Source organism: Brassica napus, chromosome A8 (assembly GCF_020379485.1).
Source record: "Brassica napus cultivar Da-Ae chromosome A8, Da-Ae, whole genome shotgun sequence".
Taxonomy (NCBI): Eukaryota; Viridiplantae; Streptophyta; class Magnoliopsida; order Brassicales; family Brassicaceae; genus Brassica; species Brassica napus.
The window spans coordinates 19,282,583-19,306,390 of record NC_063441.1 but is presented as its reverse complement, the minus strand read 5'-3'; the positions used below and the strand labels follow the sequence as shown (position 1 = coordinate 19,306,390).

The following is a 23,808-nucleotide window of genomic DNA, read 5'->3' as shown; positions in this document are numbered from 1 at the left end:
AGCTCTGTAGATTTTGACTTAACAAACACGCAATTGCAAAACCCTACAACTATAAAAGGTGAATCAAAATGTTGGTGCAGGTAGAGAGAGTGATTATCAGCTTATATTTAAGTAACACACAGCCTAAGTATAAAGCGCGGAATGAAAGTTCATGGTTCTGTATCTCAGACACTGTCGAGAAACATTGAGAACATAAACCTCTTTTTTCCTGTGAAGACTGAGCCAGCAGACCAGACTACTCTCGGCTTGCTCAAGCTTCTCAGCTTCATTGGTAAAGGATTACAATGATTAGTATACTAAACTCCAACCTTTTGATGAAATTATTTGCAGAGGTAAATAACAAAATTGCATCAAGCTAAAGACGAGTGTAACTGACTTGATGGGCTCAAAGAAGTAAGCAAGGCGGCATCAAGAATTACCAGTGGTTGTCTTAGAATGCTGAGTCTGTTAGATGCCACCTAAAAGGCGTAGCTGGTCGTGTCAGCTTTGTTTGACCAAGAGTGTGTTTTTTTATTTTTTACTCAAAAGCCAGGAAGTCGCATAAAACGCTTAAAGAGAACAAAAGGTGTTCTACATCTAAGTTCTTACGGTTACACAATGCTGATAATCACTTTAACTAATCTTCCTCTCTAATGAATTTTTGCCGCTCTCCAAGAAAAATGTAAGAAAATACTATACCCTTGAACAAAGGGTGGTACTTTAACTGCCTCTACATACATAGCCACTGAAAATTAATACAAAGAAGATAGATTCTCCTGACATATCCCCAGTTTATCTTAATGCTCGACATGCGTCTTGTCTGCACCTCTCTTCTTCAGCATCTGCAAAAACAAGAACTACATGAGGAAAAAAAAAGGAAAACAATTGCATGCAGCATTGATATATATATATATATTACCTCTACAGTAGCCTTAATTGCCACTTGCTGCCTATTGTGTTTTTCAAGTTTGCATCCTCCGCACCAGCTTGAGAAATCTTTTTGGTAACTCTTCGCCTCTCGAAAAGTTGAGCTATACATGAGAGAGAAAGACAAAGGGAAGATAATGAAAAATTCCCATGAACAAGTTAGATGGGTTCATGAAACATCTGATGTAGCAGCATTTTGTAAAAAACTTTGGGAAAATCATTGTGAAAGGCTTTACCTTCTACACCACATAACCAAGTTCACTAGGCGTCCAGCAGTTATAGCTCTAGCACCATGGCGGTGATGTCCATGATGGAGAACGGCTTGACCAGGTACCTGTGAGTAGTCATAATTTTCCTACATAAAAAAAAAAAAATTAACTAAGAATCAATCTCACTAGTGATGATGATAGCTACTAAATGGCACAACAACAACTGCTTGATTGATGTGATGGGTTGGTTTTCACTAGTACCTTGATTTCAGAATTCACATGGTCATCACACCTCACACCTCGAAAGTAGAGCTCCCCACCAGAAAACTGGTTACCCAAGCAGACATTCAAAGTAACCTCTGAATCATCCACATGGAACCCTAAAAATCAAGCAAAATCAAAAAGTTTTAGATATTCTCACCACTCCAAAATCAAACCAGACGCCTCCCCTCCCAGTAGTACTTACCAAGATCAGTATCCCTATACTTTCCATACTCAATAGCATAGCCATGGTGAGAATCCAAACCGGTTCCACAGGCTTCCGGGAACAAAACTGACATAAGAAACAAAACCAAACCCATGAAGCACATACATACATACATACATACATACATCAAATAAAACTTTTTGCAAACAAATCCCCAAAAATAATCAGCAACCTTGAGATATAGGACTTATGAAGTCCCCAAGCAACTTCTGGAGCATGCCGTCAAGGCCAAAATCATCGAGAACAACACCGAATTTGTTTATTGTTGTTGGTCTCATCATTGAGGATTTCGTATAATGGAACCATTTCTCCATATTTTCAACCTGTGGTGGCAATGTGTATTAGTTTTAGAATCAGACAGAGAAGACAACACAACACAACACACATAAAAGAACTCAAAATTTTCATAAACCTCTGCTATTAACATTTGGCAAAACTGTGGCTTAAACATATCAAAAGTGTAGATCCCAGGAGCTGCACGAACAATTATGCTTTTGAAATTCTCCTCCGATGTGTTACTAACAGCGTCAAGAAACGAAGGGACGAAGAAGCTAGCAGGGTCTAGAGTATAGAGCTCTTCATGTAGACGCTGAACATTAAAAAAAAAAAAGGATTCAATTAGACAATGACTGACACACATTCAAGACAAGACAAGACTCCATTTACCTGGTAAGAAGACAAGATGTTCTGTTTGTACTCTCTATGCTTCTGAACCTGTTTTCCCCAAAATTAACGAAATGGGTTTTACAAATTCAAACTCAATTTCAATAAACAAGAAACAGAGCGACAAAAAGGTCGAAACTTTTTCTTTTTTTTTTGGTTTGGTAATAAGTAAAGGTCGAAACTTTATACCCGTATTCGTTCGCTTTCAGGCGAGTAACGGAGGAGAAGGTCACTCATGGCACGAGCCTTTTCGATGCGAGTGGAGCTGAGAAGATTCTCGGGCAAGAACCGCTCGAGGGACCTGAACAGAGAAGGGTTGAAGTCGAGCTGCAGATCCTCATAGTGGTCCGGCTCGTGCTCTTCGTTGGGGGTTCTCCGGAGTTTCAAAGTCGCGTTGAGGGTTTCTTGGGAGGCTCGCGGTTGCTGATCGGATTGGTTGGATGAAGAGCCGAGAGCCATGGATCTAAGGCGGTTTAAATTGGAATTCATGTCCGAGGAGGTCATTTCTAGGGTTTTGCGTTTTTTTTTTGAAAGAGGAGAATGATGGTTTGTTTGGGGGGTTAGGGTTTCACCAATTGCATTAGAAAAAATAATTTTTATGTGAAGGTAAAGAACATATATAATGGTAAAAACTCAAATGAGAATTTTGTAGAGGATAAGTAGGTTTAGAAAGTAATCTATGAAAAATGGAATTATCGGAAAGAATAAGATTTAGGTGACGCGATGGATAGAGATGGAGCGTCTAAGGATAAAAACGGAATAAACGATTAGATTCGAGTAACAAAAACATGTAGATATAGTATATGTATAGATTTTTGTTATTATTAACTACGGTGTGATCCGGTCCGGTTTATAAATATTTGAAGTATATGTATATAAAAAAAGATTCAACAATTATAATACGAAGAAAATTTTTCAATGACACGTGGATAATGATGAATTTGAGAAACAAAAATGATGTTTCTAATTTCTTTTCAAAAAACATCACACAATGCATAAGCAAAATTAGTTTGTTTGATCTATGAGTTTTTTATGTGTAGAAACTCATGATTTAAAATGTCTTTTTTTTTTGTTTAGACTTAGCTTCATTTGTTTGGGTTTTACATTTTTACTTCATTTGTTTGGGTTTCACCAATTGTATTAGAAGAAAAAAATTATGTTAAGGTAAAGAACATATATAATGGTAAAAAACTCCAATGAGAATTTTGTAGAGGATAAATAGGTTTAGAAAGTAATCTATGAAAAATGGAATTATAGGAAGGAATAAGATTTAGGTGACGCGACGGATAGAGATGGAGCGTCTAAGGATAAAAACGGAATAAACAATTAGATTCGAGTAACAAAAATATATTAAATATATTATATGTATAGATTTTTTTCATTATTAACTACAGTGCGATGCGATACCATTCGAAGTTTATGTATATAAAAAAAAATGGTGAATTTGAGAAAGGAAAGTGATGTTTCTAGTTACTTTTCAAAAAATATCATACAATACATAAGCAAAATTAGTTTTTGTTTGATCTATGAAACTAGGAGTTTTTTTATGTATAGAAAATGTCCTCTCTTTTTTTCGTTTAGACTTATCTTCATTTGTTTGAGTTTTACTTCTTTCTTTCCGGTTAGAAAACTATGTTTTAGTTGTGGATAGAGCATTTGATCAAAAAAAGGTTGTGGATAGAGCTTTTGCTTGGAGTTAATTCTCTCTTAGTTGCTGGTTTCGTAGTCTTTTGAACCGTATGTCTATGTTGTCATGAAGCTATTAGTTAGCCATGGATTTGGTTTCTCCAATGGTCGTAGAGTTCTTCATATATAGATTGATCTTTATGGGAATAACTTGAATTCATCAACTATTCATGGGACATTGAGACTCATCTTTTAATAAAGGATGCTATACTTGTATTTCGAGTTATCGCCATGCATGACTGAAGCTCACTTTCTTTGTTCAAATTATGCAGAAAAGTATTCTGGTGGTCTCTAGAAAGATTCAAATCAAAGCGCTTTGGCAATTGGCATGATCATGGATCTTTACCAACACGATTCTCTTGTGTAGATCATTATTGATTTTTGATTCTCCTTGTGGTTAATTATGTCTCGTTCTTCAATGTAGTCGTGGCTATAAAACTTCATAGACGAAAAAACAAAAGGAAATCTTAGCAACTGTCATACATGATTTGTTGATTGATTGGCCCAACAAAAATGCAAATGTAAGAATTGATGCAACTGTAAAATTCCGAATCTAAAAGTCACCATGTATTTAAAGGAGAAATCATATATAGACTGATAAGCATTGACTTAAATTCCAAAAATAATAGTAAACATATATAATGTTGTTAGTGGAAACAATTTATGTTTGCATACTCATTTATCTCTTCCAATTCTTTTGTCCTTTGCTCCAAATAGATAAAAATAGCATTTGTACAAAATGATAAAATGATAGAAGAAACTTGACAGAGAGCTCTATTCTTTTGTCCTTTGCTACAAATATCTCTAATGTATTGAATTTTAATCAAACTCTGAAATGAAGTAATAAACAAAACATAAATATATTATTTCATTTATAAAGTAAACTTATTTTTCATTCCATTACAAAATAGAAATAGAACATGGTTAGAATATATTTTTTATGTCAAACCTGATTACAAAGGAATCTTATTCCATTTATAAAGTTATTTCATTACGAGACAACACTCATTCTAATCTTTTGTGCTAAAACATGCTTCAAAGTCTAGAGAGAAGCAGAGCTTGTTCACTCTAACTTTCTTCCCAAAAATGTACCACAATGAAGTTACATGTGTTCTACACTTTCTCTCTTTCCCAAAATTTGTTTTCAAAAAAATTAAACAATTACAAAGGAATCTTATTTCACTGAGTGTGGACTTCCTAGTAGCAAACACCACTTAGGTGTCTATCTTTATTCCTATTCTTCTTGCCTCTGCTGTGTATATAATAGTGCCATACTTGCATGTAAGAATGAGTTCCATGTAAAGTAACGAGCTTCAACAACATTGGATCGATTCCTCAGAGCTGTGTTATCCCCTGAAGAAGTAGCTGGCATTACAGTCAAGTATCACAGATACTGCACAAGTCTTGTGAGAGCTTAAGAGAATAAGCTTGTACATACCAATCAAAGCTGAGCCAATGTGCATAAGCCCATATGCACTCAGGAAAGAAACCGGTCAGCTCCAAGACAATTTTGTATCATTCAAAGTCACGACCTTTGCTTTCCTCTTCAACGGCGTAACAACTTGTCAAGAAACTCAGCCTCTCGTGATGCGTGGTCTGTGTCCAAATGCTTGAACAAGGCCCAACGCGTGCAAGCATCTAGCATTCTCTTTATACAGTTTGCTTGACAACCTCTTCCCATTTCCCAAGGTCTGAGTTCTTGTTTATAAGCATAGTGTAGCTGTAGCTGTTCGGTGGAATACTGAAAGGCTCGCTGTAGCCTTCCCACTCTCGCATGACCATGAATCAACACGAAGTAAGTAAATAACCACCAATCTGCATGCAGTTCACCATCAATCCTTGTAGTGTATGCGTATCTATAAGGTTTAATAGACCATCATCCATTAGAGTATTGTTCTCTTAACCGATCCGGTTTAATTGTCACCCAATTTTCTTATCCGGCTTGGATCTTGTCTGAAACCTTTAAACCACTGATAAAATTAAAAACCGTTAAATCACCCGTTCCCTTGGGCATTTGTGACTTTATCAGCTGACGTGTAATCGCGGGGCTCCACCAGTAGGTCCAGTACTAGTTAAAGACTTAAAAAGTTAATTTTTTATAAGGTTTGGATTAAATAAGTGAAAGTGATGTGATGATTGTAACATATCAGTGTGTTGTGCTGGTCTTGTGAGGCTATTCATTGTGAATGATCTGGCTTAGCAGCTTCGCTCTGATATGACTAAGCAGAAGGAACTTGGACGAGGTATGGCAATAATAACAGAGTAGCATATTGCAAGAGGATGTTTGATCTCTATTCTCTAAGAAGAAAGTACTGCATGGATTACCAAAAAAAAAAAAGTACTGCATGCTTTGCTTCTCCTGTAAAATCAAACGAGGATACTGAGACTGAACAAAGCAACAATTACATGTGTAGTTACGAACTTAGCCATTTCGTTCTCTCAATTTCGATCCAAATGAAAAGACTTTATAAATCAAATCAAATCCATAAAACATGAAAAATTCAAGCAATAAGCGATTCCAAATCTGCACAATAAAATAAAAACACAAAAAAAAAAACAGATCACAATGTACAGTTTAAATAAAACCAAGAATCCGGAATGAGAAATTAAAAAACTGCACATATGTTATTATGACTTATTCACAAAAGTTAAAAAGGTAAAAAAAAAAAAGTAATCAATTAACAAAAGACGATCATGCCACTGCGGAGGTGCCAGCATCGGAACCTTCCTTCGCCGCCTTAGAACAACCGAAATTAGTCACCGCGTCAGGCCCGATCAGCTGAACCGCCGCCTTATCGTACGCCAAAGCAGCTTCCTCCGCCGTCTCGAACGTCCCAAGCCATACGCGAACGGGCCGTCCGTCGCGAGCTTTGCCGCACCTGATCTCCGCCGCCCATTTCCCCCACGGCCTCTGCCTCACCCCTCGGAACTTCTTATTCTTCTTCTCAAGCCTCGCCGGAATCCTGATCTTGAACCGCGTCTTCCCGCCGCGATCGCGATTCTTCTTACCGGAGGAATCGGTCGGGTCGATGACGATCTCGTTGACGCACCTCTTCCCTCGGCGTCGCGGCGGCGGCGGCGACTCGGTGTTTGTCTGCTCGTCGTCTTCGCTGCTGGAGGAATCGGTGGCTTCCGCGTCGGTGAATGATATCCTCACGATTCTCTTCATCGTCACGCCGTTAAATTTGGGAGTTAACGGTGTTAGTTAGCGTTTGCGTCCGATCACTATTAAAAATGAAGGATGTGTTTTTTTTTAAAAAATTTCATCGGAATTTTATTGGCCTTTGGCTTGTGCGATACTTCATCCCATTTTTAAGTCGGTTTTGAAACGTAGCGACAAAAAATAAATTGCAGGGTGAAATATTTGTACTTACTGGTCAAGAAAAGCGTTGGGGGGTGCAAATGTTTTATTTTTTTAATTCGGCATATTCATAGGGATCATAACAATCTAATTAAATATACTTTCTCGAAAAAAAAAACAATCTAATTAATATTGGATGTTAATAGATGGTGAAAATGAAATACCATCAAAAACGATATGTGGCCCGATATAAAAAGTAGACCCACTCTGTAGAGAAAACAGAAGTGGTCATGTTAACATAACAGCCCAAACACTAATTTCCTTTTTAGTTTCCAGTTAGAGAGTTCTAAGGGCCATATAGAGATTGTAAGTTTAGCTCGAGCAAATTAAATCAAGGTTCAAAATCCACTATTGGATCAAAGCCCATAGCTTTTTGAAGATGTTGTGGACTTCAGGTTCATAATCTTTTTCCATCATTTATTTTTTTCGGATTCAAATTTCCTTAATGGATAACTTTTAACCTCTTTAGTTATGAGTGATATCTACTGTTCTACCAGATTTTTCTCTTGTCGAAGTGCAATTATCTCTATATTTTGTTAGAAGACAAACTCGTATAGTACTAAATTAAATATTGAAAAAGATTGCAGTTGGAAAACTAAACTCTAAATCTGATTTTTTTTTTTTGTGGATAGCTTGTTAGTTATTAATATTATCATTTCTATTTTTACCCGTATATCACATATCTGCTCGTTATTTTAAGATACGGGCAAATGATAGTAGTTTTTTGGTAAAATGTTAAATTCAAATGATAGTACTTACGTAAGAAATAACTGCATACGAGAAAATGCAAAAGGTAAAGTTATCGGTAATTGATAAAGAAAACGTAGGGAGATAGAGAGTTTTCTGCAATCTCTGATCACTCTTTGTGATCCACAAGGAATTTCCTCCTAAGTAATAGCCTAATAGGTATAACGAAACCGATTAATTAGTACTTAGTAGTACTGCAAAATAACGACAACGTAGCACATGAGATGAGGGAGTGTGCCGAGAGACTACTAGATGCACTAGACAGAAAAGAAAGAAGCAGACATTTTTAGACATTGGCTCTTTCCTTTTACTCACAAGTACACTAGTCAGTATGGCTAGTCACTCACACTCAACATATATCATGTATGGCTATGATAATCAAGAAAAATGAAAAAAAAAAACAAATCGGAAAGACTAAAATAATTAACATAGACTTAAGTTGTACCAACTGGCTTAATGAAAATTTTCTTTGTCATTGATTTTATTAAATGATTGCCTGGTTAAATATAAATATGATTAGGTAAATTTTGTAACTAATAGAAACCTATATAATCACAAAACTAGTTTATTAGTAAGAACTTAGACGACCAAAAACTATTTATTAAAAATATTTTTCATTTTCATAGTAAAAAGTCCACTTGAAAAACAAGTCTTTTATATAAGGTTCTATCTTATATTTTTCTTAGTTATTATTTAGGGTGAATTTAAGTGTTTTGTGCCAAAACGTATGTTGAAAATACATAAAAACAGATATATATATATATTGAAACAGAAAAAAGAAATGCTAGAAAAATTACTTGTTCAATAAGACAAACTTTATTCAAGAAAAGAAACGGATGATATTAACTTGTTCAATAAGACAAACTTTATTCAAGAAACGGATGATCGGTTCATATTTAATACCAACCCATATAATTAATACAATTCCCCTTCCATCTGTTTTGTTTACTGACTATTTCTGATTCTCAAAGGCATTTTCGATAGTAGCAAGAAATAATACATGACAGTTTTTTAAAAAATATATAGGACTGTATACTCCTCCCTCCTTTACGGAAAACTAGATGTTTTGAATTTTTTTCGTGTTACAGAAAGATGAATTTTGTACATTAATGTTTTTCAATAGATAAATCAACTACTTATAATATATTTTCACAGTGACTTATTTAAATACAAGTTTTGGGTAAAATAGTGCACGGAGTTCATTACTTTGTGCGAGGCATGTTGGCCTTAAGATTGTGTAAAAGATAATCAATAACAAAATACGCTAATCTAACCTCCGGATCAACCAAACTAGTTACTTTGCCAATGGGCAATGGCTGGTCTAGTCTGTGATCGTTGATTATTTGTTGCAAGACTTTTCTCTAGAAGGAAAAAATGTGCGTTGAGTATGTTCCTTCCACTTCGGCATCTAATTCAATACATATAGATTCGCATGTTATTCGCAAACCAGCGATTATTCACGCAACGATATTCAAAACTAACACAGTGCTGAACCAATTTTCTGTCATATGTTTTCTCTATCATTATGTGTTTCTATTTCAACCGAAATATATGGATCGTCTTACGAAAATTGAATACAAAATTCAGATGGATCAGAATGCAAGTATATAACATATATAACCTTTTTCTCCTCACAGGATATTTATCGATAGGATTCAAGAAAAAAAATGTTTCCATTGGGTTTAAAGACGGTGTGTGTTGGTCCTTTCTTCACAGCAGAATAATGAGTAGTGGTCTGAGAGTCTTAGGAATGGGCGTTCGGATACTTATTCGGATTCGGTTCGGGCTCCATTCGGACATTTATAAATTTTGGTTTGGATTCGGCTAACTCATTTAGACTTTAAAAAAATATATAATTCATATATACTTTAAATTTCTCAAAATCTAAAAATTAAAATAATATAGTATATATAAAATTGAATAAGACATGCTAAAATACCTAAACTTAACATTTAAATTGGCATGGCTTGAATATTTGGATAGAAATTTAATGGATATTTCAAGTATTTTTGGTATTTTGAATATCGTTTAGCTATTTTAGAAATTTAATTTTGGATAACTTCAAAAAATCTTATATATTTTGGATCTTTTTAATATATTAAATCTAAAAATAATTAATATATTTAATTATATAAATATATTTCGGATACATTCGGATATCCGAAATACTTGGGTTAGGATCAAATTCAGTTCCGATTCTCTAAATACCAAAATTTTGAATCCGTTTGGATATTTAACCAATTCTAATTTGGGTTGAATACTACTTTTTCGGAGGATTCGGTTTGGTTCTCTGGATTTGGACTTTGTTGCCCAGCCCTATCTGAGACTCTATGTAATTAATATTCTTTGTGTTTAAAAAATGTATATTTAAGAATTTTGCACATGAAAAACATATTAAATTTTAATTAAAAATGCATTATTATCAATGATTATTTATTTTTAAATAATAAAAATTCAATAAATGCAATTTTTACAGAATTATATTTTATCATTTTTGTTTAATATATCATATTGAAAAGAAAATTTCATAATATGTATATTTCTAAAACGGAGAAAATACATTACCATGCCGTAATGGTCAGAGACACAGCTGATCTTAAACATAGGCATTGGTATGTCTCCAATTTTTTGAAGAAAATTACACAAACATAAAACTTTCAAAATGATTTAAAATATTTATTGAAAGATTTATTAATTGGCTACATCCACCAAAATTTAGAGACTCCAAGAAATTAGTAACAATTTGAAGTGACTAATTGATTGGCAAAATGATGAGTTTCATAGATGGTTGATTTGTTTTCCCCCTAATATTTTTTGTAAGTTGACTTCAAAAATGTTTCCCTAGTCTTATCTTATACATTAAAACAGAAGTCATGACTTCTTTTCATGTGTGATTTTTTTTAGTTTGGACCATTTCTAGAAAATATTATATTTTACATAAGTTCATTATTATATCTTTTAATATCTTTATCTTTTTATTTGAAATACAAATAAATATATTTAAAATGTTCTAACAAAATCTTTTTAAATCTTCTTAGAATCTTTTTAAATTTACTGTTGAAAATTAGTTAGTTTTAATTTAATTGTCATAAATTGAATATAAATATTTTCAACTAATTTTGTAATTAGTAATGAAATTTTACTAATAGAATAAAATTATATCCTATTTTATCAATTTTATAATAATATCTATCATTTTAAAATAAAAACGTTATATTGAACAAAATATGATAAAAATATTTTAAATTTATATGTTAACATATTTTATTTTCATAAATATAAAATATTTATGCTAAAAATATAATATGTTGGTTGAACGGGTTAATATTAGTAAATTATATAATACATGTATAAAAATTTATCTTATCTTAAACTTTTTAATATACAGTAATTTATTATATAAAATTAATAAACATTAAAAAAATTACTAAAAAAATCTAGCGATTTGAATTACGGATCATGATTATAATAAATTAAATACAAAATTGTTTTCATATATGTTGTTTCATGTATTAAAAATTTTAGTTTCGTAATCAAACGCAAATTTAATAGGACAAATATATAATAAGCAACATATATATGTGATGATTTTAATTTACAACATGAAAAATATAAAATTATTATATTTGACATAATTATACAAACATTTAAATATGTAAGTAACATTAAAAATATATAGTAATTATGTAAAACAAATATCTATATATATAAATGTGAAAATATATATCCGCACGGTTGTGCGGGTGAAAATCTAGTTCAAATTACGTGACAATAAAAAAAAATCAATAAACTACAATCTCGCTATTTCATATTTCAGATTGATTTTTCTTCATTATATTCTTACTAACACAATACCATAATGGTCGTTAGAAACAAACATTAAACAAAACCTAGTAAACTACTTTTGAGGTGGCTGTATGTTATCGCTGTCTAAGCCGTCACGGTTCAAAACACATGTCAATAGAAAATGTTAAGTATAACCGCCAATGAGGCTTACCAAGATCTTGGATAAAACAATGAGGAACAGACTATCTGACATTCGACAGTTAGGAGACAAGAAGTATGACGAGAGTCTTAGAGCATGATTAACTTCGGTCTTTTAGTCGGAGTTCTTAACTCATGATTTGACACTTTTTTTATACTTTTCAACTATGAAACAGTTTTTATATCTTTTATTTAAGAAATAATTTTTAGTTTTTCTTAGTTAAAATCTAAGAAATAATTCTTAGCTTTACCCGAAGTTAAAAAACCCACTTAAAATACTGGAGTTAATTATGGTGTTAACGTCTTATCTTCTACCAGCACTGAGTATTAAAAAAGCAAGGAAACGAGAAAGCAAGAAAAGAGAAAATTGCGCTAGATGATTTTTCCAACCAATTTCTTTCATTCTTTAAAAGTTCTATAGATGTAGCACTAGATGCAAAATAATTTTTTTGTCTTGAATATAATTAACGTTCATTCAAAAAAAAATAATGATAGTTCAAATTGTCTTCTTTAGGAACAACAACGAATACACAATGAGAAATTGTTCCAATAAAAAGAAAAAGAGAAATGATAGTATACAAAAACAACCTTCACGCTCCGTAAAAACGCAAAATCAGATATATATAGTCCGACGCTTTTTCTTTTGTTGGTTGTTTTGTCTTGTTGCCCTTGTTTTCCGCTTCTTGTCTCTATCATTGTCATCCTCTTCTAATCTCTAGGAAAATACTGGAAAGAAAAGAGCTTTTAATCCTCAATTCAAATATTGGTCACTAACTCTACTAAACCTCGTGTTACATTCTCTTTTATTCAACGAAATTTGGAATTCTCTTGTTTTTCTGAAGCAAACCTCTCCATGACAGAGCTTTATAGCCCAAGTAGAATGTAGTAAACAAGTGTGATCGGTAGTGCAATAAGCATTCCAAATATTACCCTGTAATATCAACATTAGTAATAATACGCATGAAAGTTTCTTTTTATCCAAAGATAAAATACTAACCCTGTACTTAAGATTGCCGGATGAACATTGTATTCTTTTGCAAACACAAACGGCATGATTCCTTGAGGCAATGCAGCCTACAAAGCGGTACCACAAGATCTCGTTTAGTGATTTGTTATAATGAAATTATCAAAGTTGTTTTAGCTAGCCACATCAACTGTTATTTACTTGAACTATGGCCACACGTAATAGATCTCCGCGTAATCCAATAGCCATGGCAGCAACGGCCATTACTGCTGGTCCTGTCAAGAATCTCACAGCCATTGCAAAAGTTGCAGTAGAGTTTCCGCAAGCGATTAATTTAGGTTCCAATGCCATGAACAACCCTAGACCATTTGTGCAACCAATTAATTAATTTCCATTCAAGCACAATAAATGATGATAGGATATATCATGTAAATGCAATATTTATTACAATAAATGATGATAAGATACATCATGTAAATGCAATGTAAATCCAATAAATGATGATACCATACACGTAAATTTGAATGAAATGTAAACTCCAGTTAGTATTGTGGACCACGCAACAATCATGAACACGAGCTCAGCTGTCCTCACACAACGACCACTTATGTAATACGACGTCTCATCGTTGACCATACATTCTCGGATGGTCCTTCCCATAACGGGCCACCCCAAAAAATCTAAAAAATACTAAACCATTTTTGACTATTTACTAAAAAAATGCAACGATTTTTTTTTTTGTAACTGTGCATTGGCGTAATTAAAACACATAAACAGAGTGAGGAAGATGGGACTTACCCAAACTGAACATTGCCATACCAAGACCAGCATCAGAGAGGATTGAGATTGATTGCTGAATGATTCTAGGCATTGCCACATTCCACCTTTTCAAATTTCAAAAACCAATCATAACTCGGTTCTAGTCTATAATATATTAATAATGAAGTACTGATTGGTTCTTGATTAGTTACCGGAAAGCAACGAGAGCCCATATGAGACCAATGAGACTGGAATAAGTGTTAGGGTTCCTGGTGAGTTTCCTCCACACCATTTTTACTATCAACCTAGTCATCACACTCGCCGGCGGCATATGTTTTACTGGTACGGTTTCCACCGCTTCTTTAGGGTTTAGCTCCGCCATGGAGTTACACTGAAGCTTGTTTCGTCCGGCTGCCACTTCCTTCACTCTCTCCGACTCTTCTTCACCGCCAAAGTCTATATTCCTCGGACCAGTAGCTGTCACTATAAGCAACTTCGTTTAAGATTTTGTGTCAATATAGTTCTATAGAAAGTTATATAAAAAAAAACCTTTTGTTTCTGCTTTTTGAGGAGGTTCAGGGACTATCATTCGGATCTCTTTTGCTCCCTGATCGGATCCTCCGTTGGAGCCCCAAACAAACATATGGAGCTCCTTAGCATCATGACTACTACTAGACTTTCCTCTTGTATGATGGTTTTTGCTAACCGTTTTGTTAGCAACTAAGGAGGAGAACTCCGCATTCAGGGCTAGGTATGACCCGGAAGTACCCGGGTCATACCCTAACCCAGGAGACGAAGCCATACCACAACTCACCTCGAAATTTGAAGGCCCAGGAGTTTGACCCCTAGACGACTGACCAAAGTTTGAGAGACGGCCACCGGAAAACCCCATCACTGAATAGGAGTCCGACTGATTAAAGTTGGAACCTCTTGGAGTCGTGTCAAGGCTGTAAATCTCAGCTCCGGTGATGTTAGACGGACGTGGAGTCATACTTGGACAACATAAAAATCTCCGGGAAGCGTTTGACTTCCTCACCGTGACGTGTAACTTCCCATCACCTCCTATCTCAGCGTCCGTTTCAAGTAGATCGTTCCCGTCCAACGAAACGACGTCGGAATGGACTTTGAAAGAGACGATAGAAGCAGCCGTCTCCGGGAACTGCTCCATGATCAAAATCTTCGCTCCTCTGTACTCGAATAAGAAGAGGAGAATTGTATACCAGACTATACACTGGAGAACGACGACCTGAACCATGAGCGAGCAGGAGTACTCGCCGTACATGGCGGTTAACAGGGGGATACCCATCACGAGCGTGTCGGGAAGCGTGGAGAGGGAGAAGATGGTGATGCTCCATTCGAGACTACCTGAGTGAGTGAAGTTAGCCCATAGGGTTAGAAGAGTGAGCATGATTAGTTTCTGGAGAGTGTCTGCGGCGATGAAACGGAGATTTATGGCGTAAGGGTTGTTGGTGGAGATGAAGTGGAAGGAGAGGAGAGGGACGGCGAATATGGCGACGAAGCGGTTGATTCCGGAGCATTGGTCCGGTGAGAAGATTTTCCACCACCGGACGGAGCCATAAGCGAGGATCATAGCGAAGTAGAGTGGGATTACCGCAGTGAGGACCGTGTAGAGGTCGTGCCATGTGATCATTATCGCCGGATAAACTATTTTGTAACCCTTTTTCGACTACTTGTTTATGAACTTTTCCCTAGTTTATGAAAGGATATTATAGAAAATATATCACATAAGTTCCATTTAATATATAGTTATGGATTGTGTTTGAGATAGCTACGTATGAGGAGTTATGAATTTGTTTTGAAATTCAGTTAGAATGGATTGTGTAAACTTGGTGTGAGTATTAAAAGCATGTTTGTGACAAATGATCACTTATTTGGTTAAGTTTTGTTTTGTTAAATATAAAGAATTTTATGTATAATATAAAAGTTTTTAGGTTTAATATAAGGTTTTGCTTTTGTAAACAAATACCCTGCCCTCCCCCCTTCCCAAACCTTACATTTAATGTTTTGCCAAATTTTAGAGCATGTTTAATGAGGAGTTTTTAGAGTGGAATTCTTATATTTCGTTAAAAATCTCACTCTAAAAAACCCATTAAATATGCTCTTAAAATATGTGGACTTTTGGAGATGTTCTAAACCTCAATAAGATCAGCATGAAAAAGTTGTTTAATAGACTTAACTGAGATAATAACTAAATGATTTTGTTTTCTTTTCTATAACTAAATAAGTTGGATATTCAAAGGTTCAGTTTAGACTTGTTGAAAGTGTTTTAGAGTAATGGGTAATGCCTTGGTGGTGATTTAAACACGTGACTAAGGAGTTAATATATTAATATAAATTGCTAAAGCAAGGGCGTGCAGTATTCGCCAAACTTGTTTGATCTAAATTCTATTTGGTGGAAAAGATAGTAGCGTACATAGGATCCATATATAGACGTGTTCTATCATTTCATATATAGTTTCTGTGGTTGAAAATGAACTGAGGTCAAAAGCTCTGTATTCATCTTTTGTGAATGAAAAATTGACATTGAACCAAAAACAAATTCTACTTTTTATTGCACTATAAGAATCTTTTAAAACGCGAGGGGTTATTAGTCTTGATATCCTAGCACTTCCCAAGGGATTGGCTTAATCCTCAATGTCACCAGGCTCACTATCATCTAAGTCCACTCTTAGATAGCAAAGCTCATACTAAAACATACATCTTGAGATTCTTGACCAAAATCAATAATGGAGAAAGAGATAGGATGGTACATTAATTACAACTGTACTGTAAATAAAAAAATGAGACAAAAGGGAAAACTTTTCCACTTTTACATGAATAACAAAGAAAAAAATGAATTATGGAGGACTAACATATTTTTACTGTCTTTGTTTTTACCCTTTTAATTCCACTTTTACATGAATAACACATAAAACTATATTTTTGTTAAATCGTTTTTTTTTTTGCTATGATTGGTGAAAACAAAGAAGAATCCAAAGTAAAAATAACCTATCTGTAGCGTTTTAATTTTGATGTATGCATGAGAAGTACTTTTGTAGGTGGAAGAAAGTAAACTCGTGATATTTCTCTTAAGAGATATTATTGAACATGAGGATCGACTCTGGGTCTGGGCTGTGTATTACGGCTACGGTTAGTCCAAGTAACAGTAGAACCTCAACACAATTTTCCGCTTAAACCCTACCGTCCTAGGGCTACGGTAGAACCCCAACTTGATCTTCCGCTTAACCCAAAATACTCATTTATATATTTAGAATCATGTATGTATGTTTGAGTTTATTGGTTTCTAATACATGTGAGTAATTACGAATTTTCAACTAAAACCTATAAATTGACGATAAATAAATCGTTTATATATATAATTATATATGTCTCTTCTATACGAATTTCAGTATATTTAACTCCTTTGATGTGAACTTTCTAGCATTTCCATGACGATGGATACGTTATAGAAGAGCTCGAGACTAAACTACAATTGCTTCTTTCTTTTTTCTTTTCTTTGCAATGATCAGTTTCTCTGACCTTTTTGAGCGTATCAAAGATTCTTTATTTATTCTACTCTTATCTTTGTTACAAAAGAGGTGGTCAATACTGGAACGGATTCTCTCAACTTAAGATCGAATATTAAAAGTTGTTGATCCAAGGGATCTTATTCCAGAATTCCAACTCATCATCATTCCAACATGCATAAGGCCTTGATTCTTGCAGTTTCACACAGAGCCTCAATTATTTAACTGTCAATTGTTATTTGCATTTATATTATATATATTCCAAGTATGCTATAAAAAAACATTCTATGGATTTCAAATATTAACATCAAAAGAAATTTTGTTTTTGTTGGCTTCAAAATACTAGAGTAATTCTTGAAGCCACAAAAAGGAAAAAAGAAAAGGTCCTTACGAAAAGTAACATAAGTTTCCAATGTTTTTTTTGAAACTGGCGGAAGAGAATGATCAGGATCATAGCAGTTAAAATATCTAATTTTGTATAATTTTATAATGTCATGATGTCTTCCTTTATTTTAGCCTTTTAGATAACCTTACACCAAATAATGGATTACTTAAAAATATTAAGAGCTGTGCGCTGTGTACAGTTCATTACATGTTAAAACCTTTAATTCAATTCGTATAACCATTTCTATAATGTACGACGAAGAAAAGTCTACAAGCCGTTTTTAACTAATAGTCTACAAGAACATGTAGTATTATACCAAGAAAAATCAAGAAACTAAATACTTGCATATCTGATAAAATCTCACACGGGATCCACGTTACGTAGCAACTAGCAAAGACTGAATGTTTGCTGAAATAGAAAAAATATCAACTATCCTTAAAACTTATCATAAGTTTTTATATAAAATAGCAACAAACCTTGATTAGTGCTTGGTGACACATGCTCTGGCTTTATATACGAACTTATCAATCAATAAGATACGGATCACAATTATAAACCAAATAATCTATTATTATTAAAATATTTCAAAATTCAAAACCCAAATTTATCAAAGATATACGAAACCACTCCAACTCATAGATAAAGACATCACAAAATAAAAAAAATTGAACCCTTCCCATATCTTTTAATTTATCTGATCAGTCGAAGAGGTTGTCACTCTCCGTCTATAAATTAGAAACGGGATACGAACCTTAAGCATCTCAAAGTCTATCAAATCACTTTCGTTGGCAAATAAACATGGCACAATCTTCTCTATTTGGAGAACTTGAGGTTGAAGTCGAGATCAAATCTTCGGCGGCCAAGTTCTACCACATGTACGCCGGAACGCCGCATCATGTGGCCAACGCCACTCCACGCAATGTGCAGGCATGTGATCTGCACGACGGAGAATGGGGCGAAGTTGGCAGTATTATCTTTTGGAACTACGTTCATGGTATTTATGCTACAATAATCTATAATATATAGTAGATATTTGTGAATACATGCATAATTGGACATAGAACCGGTCCTAAGATTCATCGGACTTGAAGCAATTACTAAACATATAGTTTCATTAATCATTTGGAGGCCGAATGATATAAGTATATTAATCACTAATATTTTGGCGACTATATGTGAACGTTTCATTTCGCTGTGTCCAAGACCGATTATGAATTTGTGCAAAAAGATCTAATATTTTCATGGGTAAACGTTTTGGGTGTAGATGGACAAGCCAAGGTGGCAAAGGAAAGGATCGAAGTGGTGGAACCTGAGAAGAAACTGGTGAAGTTTAGGGTTTTAGAGGGAGATCTGATGGAAGAGTTCAAGAGCTTTTTGATTACGATCAAGGTAACCCCTAAGCAAGGAGGAAGTGGAAGTATTGTGAAGTGGCACTTCGAGTATGAGAAGATTGATGAGAACATTTCTCACCCTGAGACTTTGCTCCCTTTCTTTGCTGATATGATCAAAGAGATCGACGAACACCTCTTGTCCGAGGAATAGAGGAGAAATTATTGTTTTTTCCTCCGTACGTTTTATATAATTTTCCTGTTTGTGTCAATAACTGTGTTCTCTCTCAAGATTAAGATAAAATGTCTGCAAGTTATATAAATGATAATGAGTCGATGTTATGTTTTATGTTGTAAGTTGCAAATATGTAACTTTTAAGTGTGCAGCTGTGATTATTAATTTTTTTTTTTTTGATAAAAAGTGATTATTAATTTGATAATAAGAGTTCGTATATCATACTTGCTCGTCTCTGTTTTTGCTTTGAAATCAAAACACGCAAGGATGAGAATCATGTAGGAGATCAAATACACAAAGATTAGAATTTAGCTTGATGTTTTCTATACACTCAAGTGGAGTGTATGTATGTATGCATCGAAGACGGAAGACTGATTCTTGGTCGACAACTTCAGCTATTTTGAGAAAAACATAAAATATTAAAATGGAAACAAACCCTTGATTATTATAAAAATAAATGTGACGTATGGATGGACAGTCTGCTTACTGATATTTGCTTGATATATTTTTTCTAGAGATTTGCTTAATCCAATCATAATAGCCGGATCATAATAATATAAACCCATCATCAATTTTGTCCAATTATTTATATCTGTATATCTTCTCTCTGTTTGTTTTCCAAACGTCAAAACGGAAACTTATCCAACGCATGTTATATTAAGTTTATAAACCTATGTGAAATAGGTTTAAGTTTAGTTCAAAGTATAAAGTAGCTATTTAATAGAAATACTAGATTTTGATCCGCGCTTCAAAAGCGCGGGTTTTCTTACAATAAAAAGTCTAATAATGTTAATGATTTTTGTATGTTATTATGTTACAATATTGAATTATATCAAAACATAGAATTTTATAAAATTATATGATTTATGAATTAATTTATTTAAAATTTTGTATGTATATTATTATGTAACTCTTTCTTAGGTCCAAACATTTTGTTTGGTTCGAATAAAAACCGATCCGAATCGGTTCAGATCCAAGTCTACGGCAAAGTACCTATTGGGTATATTTCAGACCCGCAGTGTCGGTTTAGGTTTGGATTCTATAGAGATCTGAACCGGTACCCTGAGTATCTAAAATGTATTGTGTATATTAAATATATTTTCTGTTTCAAATATGTGTTCGGTATCACGATTATTCTTTTGTGTTTCAGATTAGGTTTTCGGTTAATGTTTCAGATTTCAAATAAAATGATAGATTTTTAGAAACATATTTCGTGTATAAAATTTTGAATATAATTAAAAAACTTTAAAGTATTGTCATGTTTCTATACATTATGTTTTACATAAAAGTTTTACATTCTGTATATAAAAAAATTTGGTTCATATAATATGTTAATAAATGTTGTAAATCAGCATTTATGTGGAGCGGATAAATTATCATCATAGCTGACAATATAAACTATATCTAAACATTATCTTTCTGGTATTTGAAAATAAATGTTAATATTATTTTTTGTTAATAAGCATAAAATCTGGTGGCAGAATCTTTTAGTTTGGCACAAATATTAAACATATTATGTGGAGTTGATTAATTAAGGTGATATAAAATATAACATTTTAATGAAATGGTCTAACAACTTTTTATAAGTAGATTTTTAAAGATCCTTTTAGTAGTATAGATTACTTTATTTTTTGTCAGTGCCACGAGTAGTACTTACCAAGAAACATACGTAAGAAGCCACCTACCTCTCTTTTCTCCAAATGGTAAAATATTAAGACAAGACAACACAAGTCATAGTAAGAAACAAGAAAATTGTGGAGCCATGACTAGCATTCAGACTCTCGACCTAGAGATCCAAGTGAACATGACGGCCGATAGATTTTTCAACAGTTTCAAGAAGAAAGAAGGAAATTTCACAGACAAGACAGAAGCAGTTTCTGTTCATCGTGACGATCCCAAATCCAACTCCTCGATTCAGATCTGGAACTTCATCGTAGGTATGTAATTACATAACTTTTTTTTTGGATTCTTGAAAAAAGGTTACTCTTCTTTATCAAGTTCTTGTATTCTATCGATATAGATGGAAAGATGGAGCAGGTTAAGGAGAAGATAGAGGTTGATGAAGAGAACAAGTCGGTTTCTTTCTTAGCTATTGAAGGAGATGTGTTGGAGCAATACAAGAGCTACAAGATAACACTTGACGTTGTTCCTAGAGATGGAGTTTGTGTTGCCAAGTGGACATGGGAATACGAGAAGATACACGACGACGTTCCAATCCCTACTAAATACATTGCCTTCGTTGCAGATTACACGCGTGACCTCGAGACTAGGTTATTGTCCGAATCATAAACATCTCATCAACGTTTTCGAGTTTCCTTATTAAAATAAATCAAATCTTATAGTCCCTGTTTTGGTTCCTCTTTGGACTTGTGTTCAGCCTATTTGTAGATAAAATGTGTTGTTGTTGCAGTCTCTACATGCGCGAACTCAAATCAAGACATCAGTTTCTATTTATTATCGATAAGTTTTTGTAGATCGCTTTACTTTTATCTTTGTTGGATACCTTTAGTGCGAGGACACATCAGTGAATCAATACCCACAATTTATAAAGTACAAGAATTGTTTAGTTGATATGATTCCTTTACTTGTCTAAGGGACCATATATATTCCAACATTCCAAAACTCTTTTGTTATGAAATGATTCTTCCAACTTGAAGTTTTAATACATCGATCTTCAACAATTATTATATATATTCCAACATTCCACAACTCTTTTGTTGTGAAATGCTTCTTCCAACTTGAAGTTTTAATACATCTTCAACAATTATTTTGTGGTAGATTTCATTTCCATATATGTTTAAAGGTGTTGAAAGTTTAATAGCTTATTAGAAGAACAATGTCCTACTTATATAAGATCATCAAACATATAAATATACCAAAAAACTATGGGAAGTTTAAAATGGAAGCATACGATACCAAATGCTAATCTCAAAGTAGTTAAAGTCCTAGATGATAAATAATTCGACAATACTTCAAATAAGTGGTATATGAGTATGTGCATTTATTAAAACTTAAGGGGGGAAAATGTCACCAAAAAATAAACTTAATTAAGTCACTCAATCTACCACCTTACTGATAGTTGCTCACTCCTTTCTCTATATAAGGGGCTGTGAGCTCTGAAGGTACTCATCAGTAACTCATTCGCATTCTATAAGTAAACTAGGGAAGTATTTAATCATCTGTAAAAAATGGCACAGGCCATGTTGAAGCCTTCTCTACAAGGAGAGATTGAGGCAGACGTTGAGATCAAAGCTCCGGCCACGAAGTTCTATCACATGTTCGCAGCGAGACCACAAGACTTGTCTAAAGCCAGCCTTGAAAACCTCCAGGGATGTCGTGTGCTAGAGGGAGAGATGGGAAAAGTTGGCACTCTCGTCACCTGGAACTATGTCCAGGGTAAGCAAAACTTTTATATATCTATCATTTGCTTTACGGTAGAAGATTTTTGATTGAGAAAAACTGTGTGTTTGGGTGCAGATGGCAAGCCAATGGTGGCTAATGAGAGGATCGAGGCAGTGGAACCGAAGAAAAACATGATAAAGTTCAGAGTTCTAGAGGGAGATCTGATGAAAGAGTTCAAGAGCTTCCTATGCACGATCCAGGTGACTCCGAAGCAAGGAGGACCTGGAGGTGTGGTGAACTGGCGCATGGAATACGAGAGGATTGATGAAAACGTGGCTCCCCCGGAGACTCTGCTCCAAGTGTGTATCAAAACGTCCAAAGAAATCGACGAAATGCTTATGTCTAAGGCATAGATACTCGTTGAATATCTATCTATATTTGTATCTATCTTTATGTATTTGGGTGTTTTATATCAAAAATGTACTCTCTCTAGATCTAAAGGGATGTGATATGAAAGTGTTACGAGATATATCTTTATGACTTTGGGTGTTTGTATACATCAAACATGTCTTGATACTAATCTGCTATATCTCTAGATTTCAAATATGAAGTGTGTTAAATATCTGGAAATCTAGCAATATTTATACTTTACGAGAAAGGTTTGAAATATTAAATCAAAAATACCTATACAATTAATGGATGAAATATTATTTTGATTAGTACTCTTACGCTATACCCTCTGAAGCAGTGAATTGGAGTGGTAACATGCCTTGGATAAGTTTCAGTTTTGACTTTTTGAAAAAGAAAAAGAAATCATATAAATAACTAGACGAAGTTGATGATGGGTTTATATTATTATGATACAGGTATTATGATTGGACTAACCGTTCAAATCCAGCAAATCTCTAATAAAATATACCAAGCAATGTCAGCGAGTAGACTCTTCATCCATACATAACAATATAACATTTAGTTTATAATAAATTAATAACATATGGTTGTTACCATTTTAAAAATTTATGTGTTTTTTCTCAACATAGCTGAAGTTGTCTACTAAGAATCAGTCTTGATGCATACACTTAATGGTTATCAAGTTTATGCACTAAAGACATAGCAAGCTACATTCTCATCCGCCGGCTGATGTATGTCCCTTTCTCGAAGTATTAAGAATATATAAGACAACACAAGAGTCATTGTGATAAACCAGAAAATATTGTGGAGCCAA

At 33.9% G+C, this 23,808-nt stretch overlaps 6 protein-coding genes across 6 annotated transcripts; 3 read left to right on the top strand and 3 right to left on the bottom strand.

The window, feature by feature from the left end:
- Positions 1-534: 534 nt before the first annotated feature.
- BNAA08G20710D (2-oxoglutarate and iron-dependent oxygenase domain-containing protein ICU11) lies at positions 535-3,053 on the bottom strand. Its single transcript, XM_013875031.3, has 9 exons — positions 2,455-3,053; positions 2,269-2,316; positions 2,015-2,191; positions 1,775-1,925; positions 1,582-1,668; positions 1,377-1,495; positions 1,143-1,261; positions 899-1,010; positions 535-821 (listed from the first exon to the last, which is right to left on the bottom strand). Exons 1-9 carry the CDS (start codon positions 2,767-2,769, stop codon positions 777-779), a joined length of 1,173 nt encoding a protein of 390 aa, XP_013730485.1. The 5' UTR covers positions 2,770-3,053; the 3' UTR covers positions 535-776.
- Positions 3,054-6,433: 3,380 nt separating this feature from the next.
- LOC106434218 (ethylene-responsive transcription factor ERF069-like) lies at positions 6,434-7,334 on the bottom strand. The gene has a single exon (XM_013875050.3). The coding sequence runs from the start codon at positions 7,118-7,120 to the stop codon at positions 6,644-6,646; it is 477 nt and encodes a 158-aa protein (XP_013730504.3). The 5' UTR covers positions 7,121-7,334; the 3' UTR covers positions 6,434-6,643.
- A 4,381-nt stretch (positions 7,335-11,715) lies between these two features.
- On the bottom strand, positions 11,716-16,680 carry LOC106434219 (auxin efflux carrier component 7-like). Its single transcript, XM_013875052.3, has 6 exons — positions 14,316-16,680; positions 13,979-14,249; positions 13,806-13,891; positions 13,209-13,366; positions 13,041-13,117; positions 11,716-12,974 (listed from the first exon to the last, which is right to left on the bottom strand). Exons 1-6 carry the CDS (start codon positions 15,415-15,417, stop codon positions 12,908-12,910), a joined length of 1,761 nt encoding a protein of 586 aa, XP_013730506.2. The 5' UTR covers positions 15,418-16,680; the 3' UTR covers positions 11,716-12,907.
- A 1,670-nt stretch (positions 16,681-18,350) lies between these two features.
- Positions 18,351-19,355, top strand: LOC106434234 (MLP-like protein 31). Its single transcript, XM_013875070.3, has 2 exons — positions 18,351-18,672; positions 18,943-19,355. Exons 1-2 carry the CDS (start codon positions 18,477-18,479, stop codon positions 19,218-19,220), a joined length of 474 nt encoding a protein of 157 aa, XP_013730524.2. The 5' UTR covers positions 18,351-18,476; the 3' UTR covers positions 19,221-19,355.
- A 191-nt stretch (positions 19,356-19,546) lies between these two features.
- Positions 19,547-21,772, top strand: LOC106434235 (MLP-like protein 34). The gene is made up of 2 exons (XM_013875072.3): positions 19,547-21,178; positions 21,262-21,772. The coding sequence occupies exons 1-2, from the start codon at positions 21,004-21,006 to the stop codon at positions 21,528-21,530; spliced, it is 444 nt and encodes a 147-aa protein (XP_013730526.1). The 5' UTR covers positions 19,547-21,003; the 3' UTR covers positions 21,531-21,772.
- A 491-nt stretch (positions 21,773-22,263) lies between these two features.
- LOC106434233 (MLP-like protein 31) lies at positions 22,264-23,120 on the top strand. Its single transcript, XM_013875069.3, has 2 exons — positions 22,264-22,637; positions 22,719-23,120. The coding sequence occupies exons 1-2, from the start codon at positions 22,430-22,432 to the stop codon at positions 22,994-22,996; spliced, it is 486 nt and encodes a 161-aa protein (XP_013730523.2). The 5' UTR covers positions 22,264-22,429; the 3' UTR covers positions 22,997-23,120.
- The last annotated feature ends 688 nt before the right edge of the window (positions 23,121-23,808 follow it).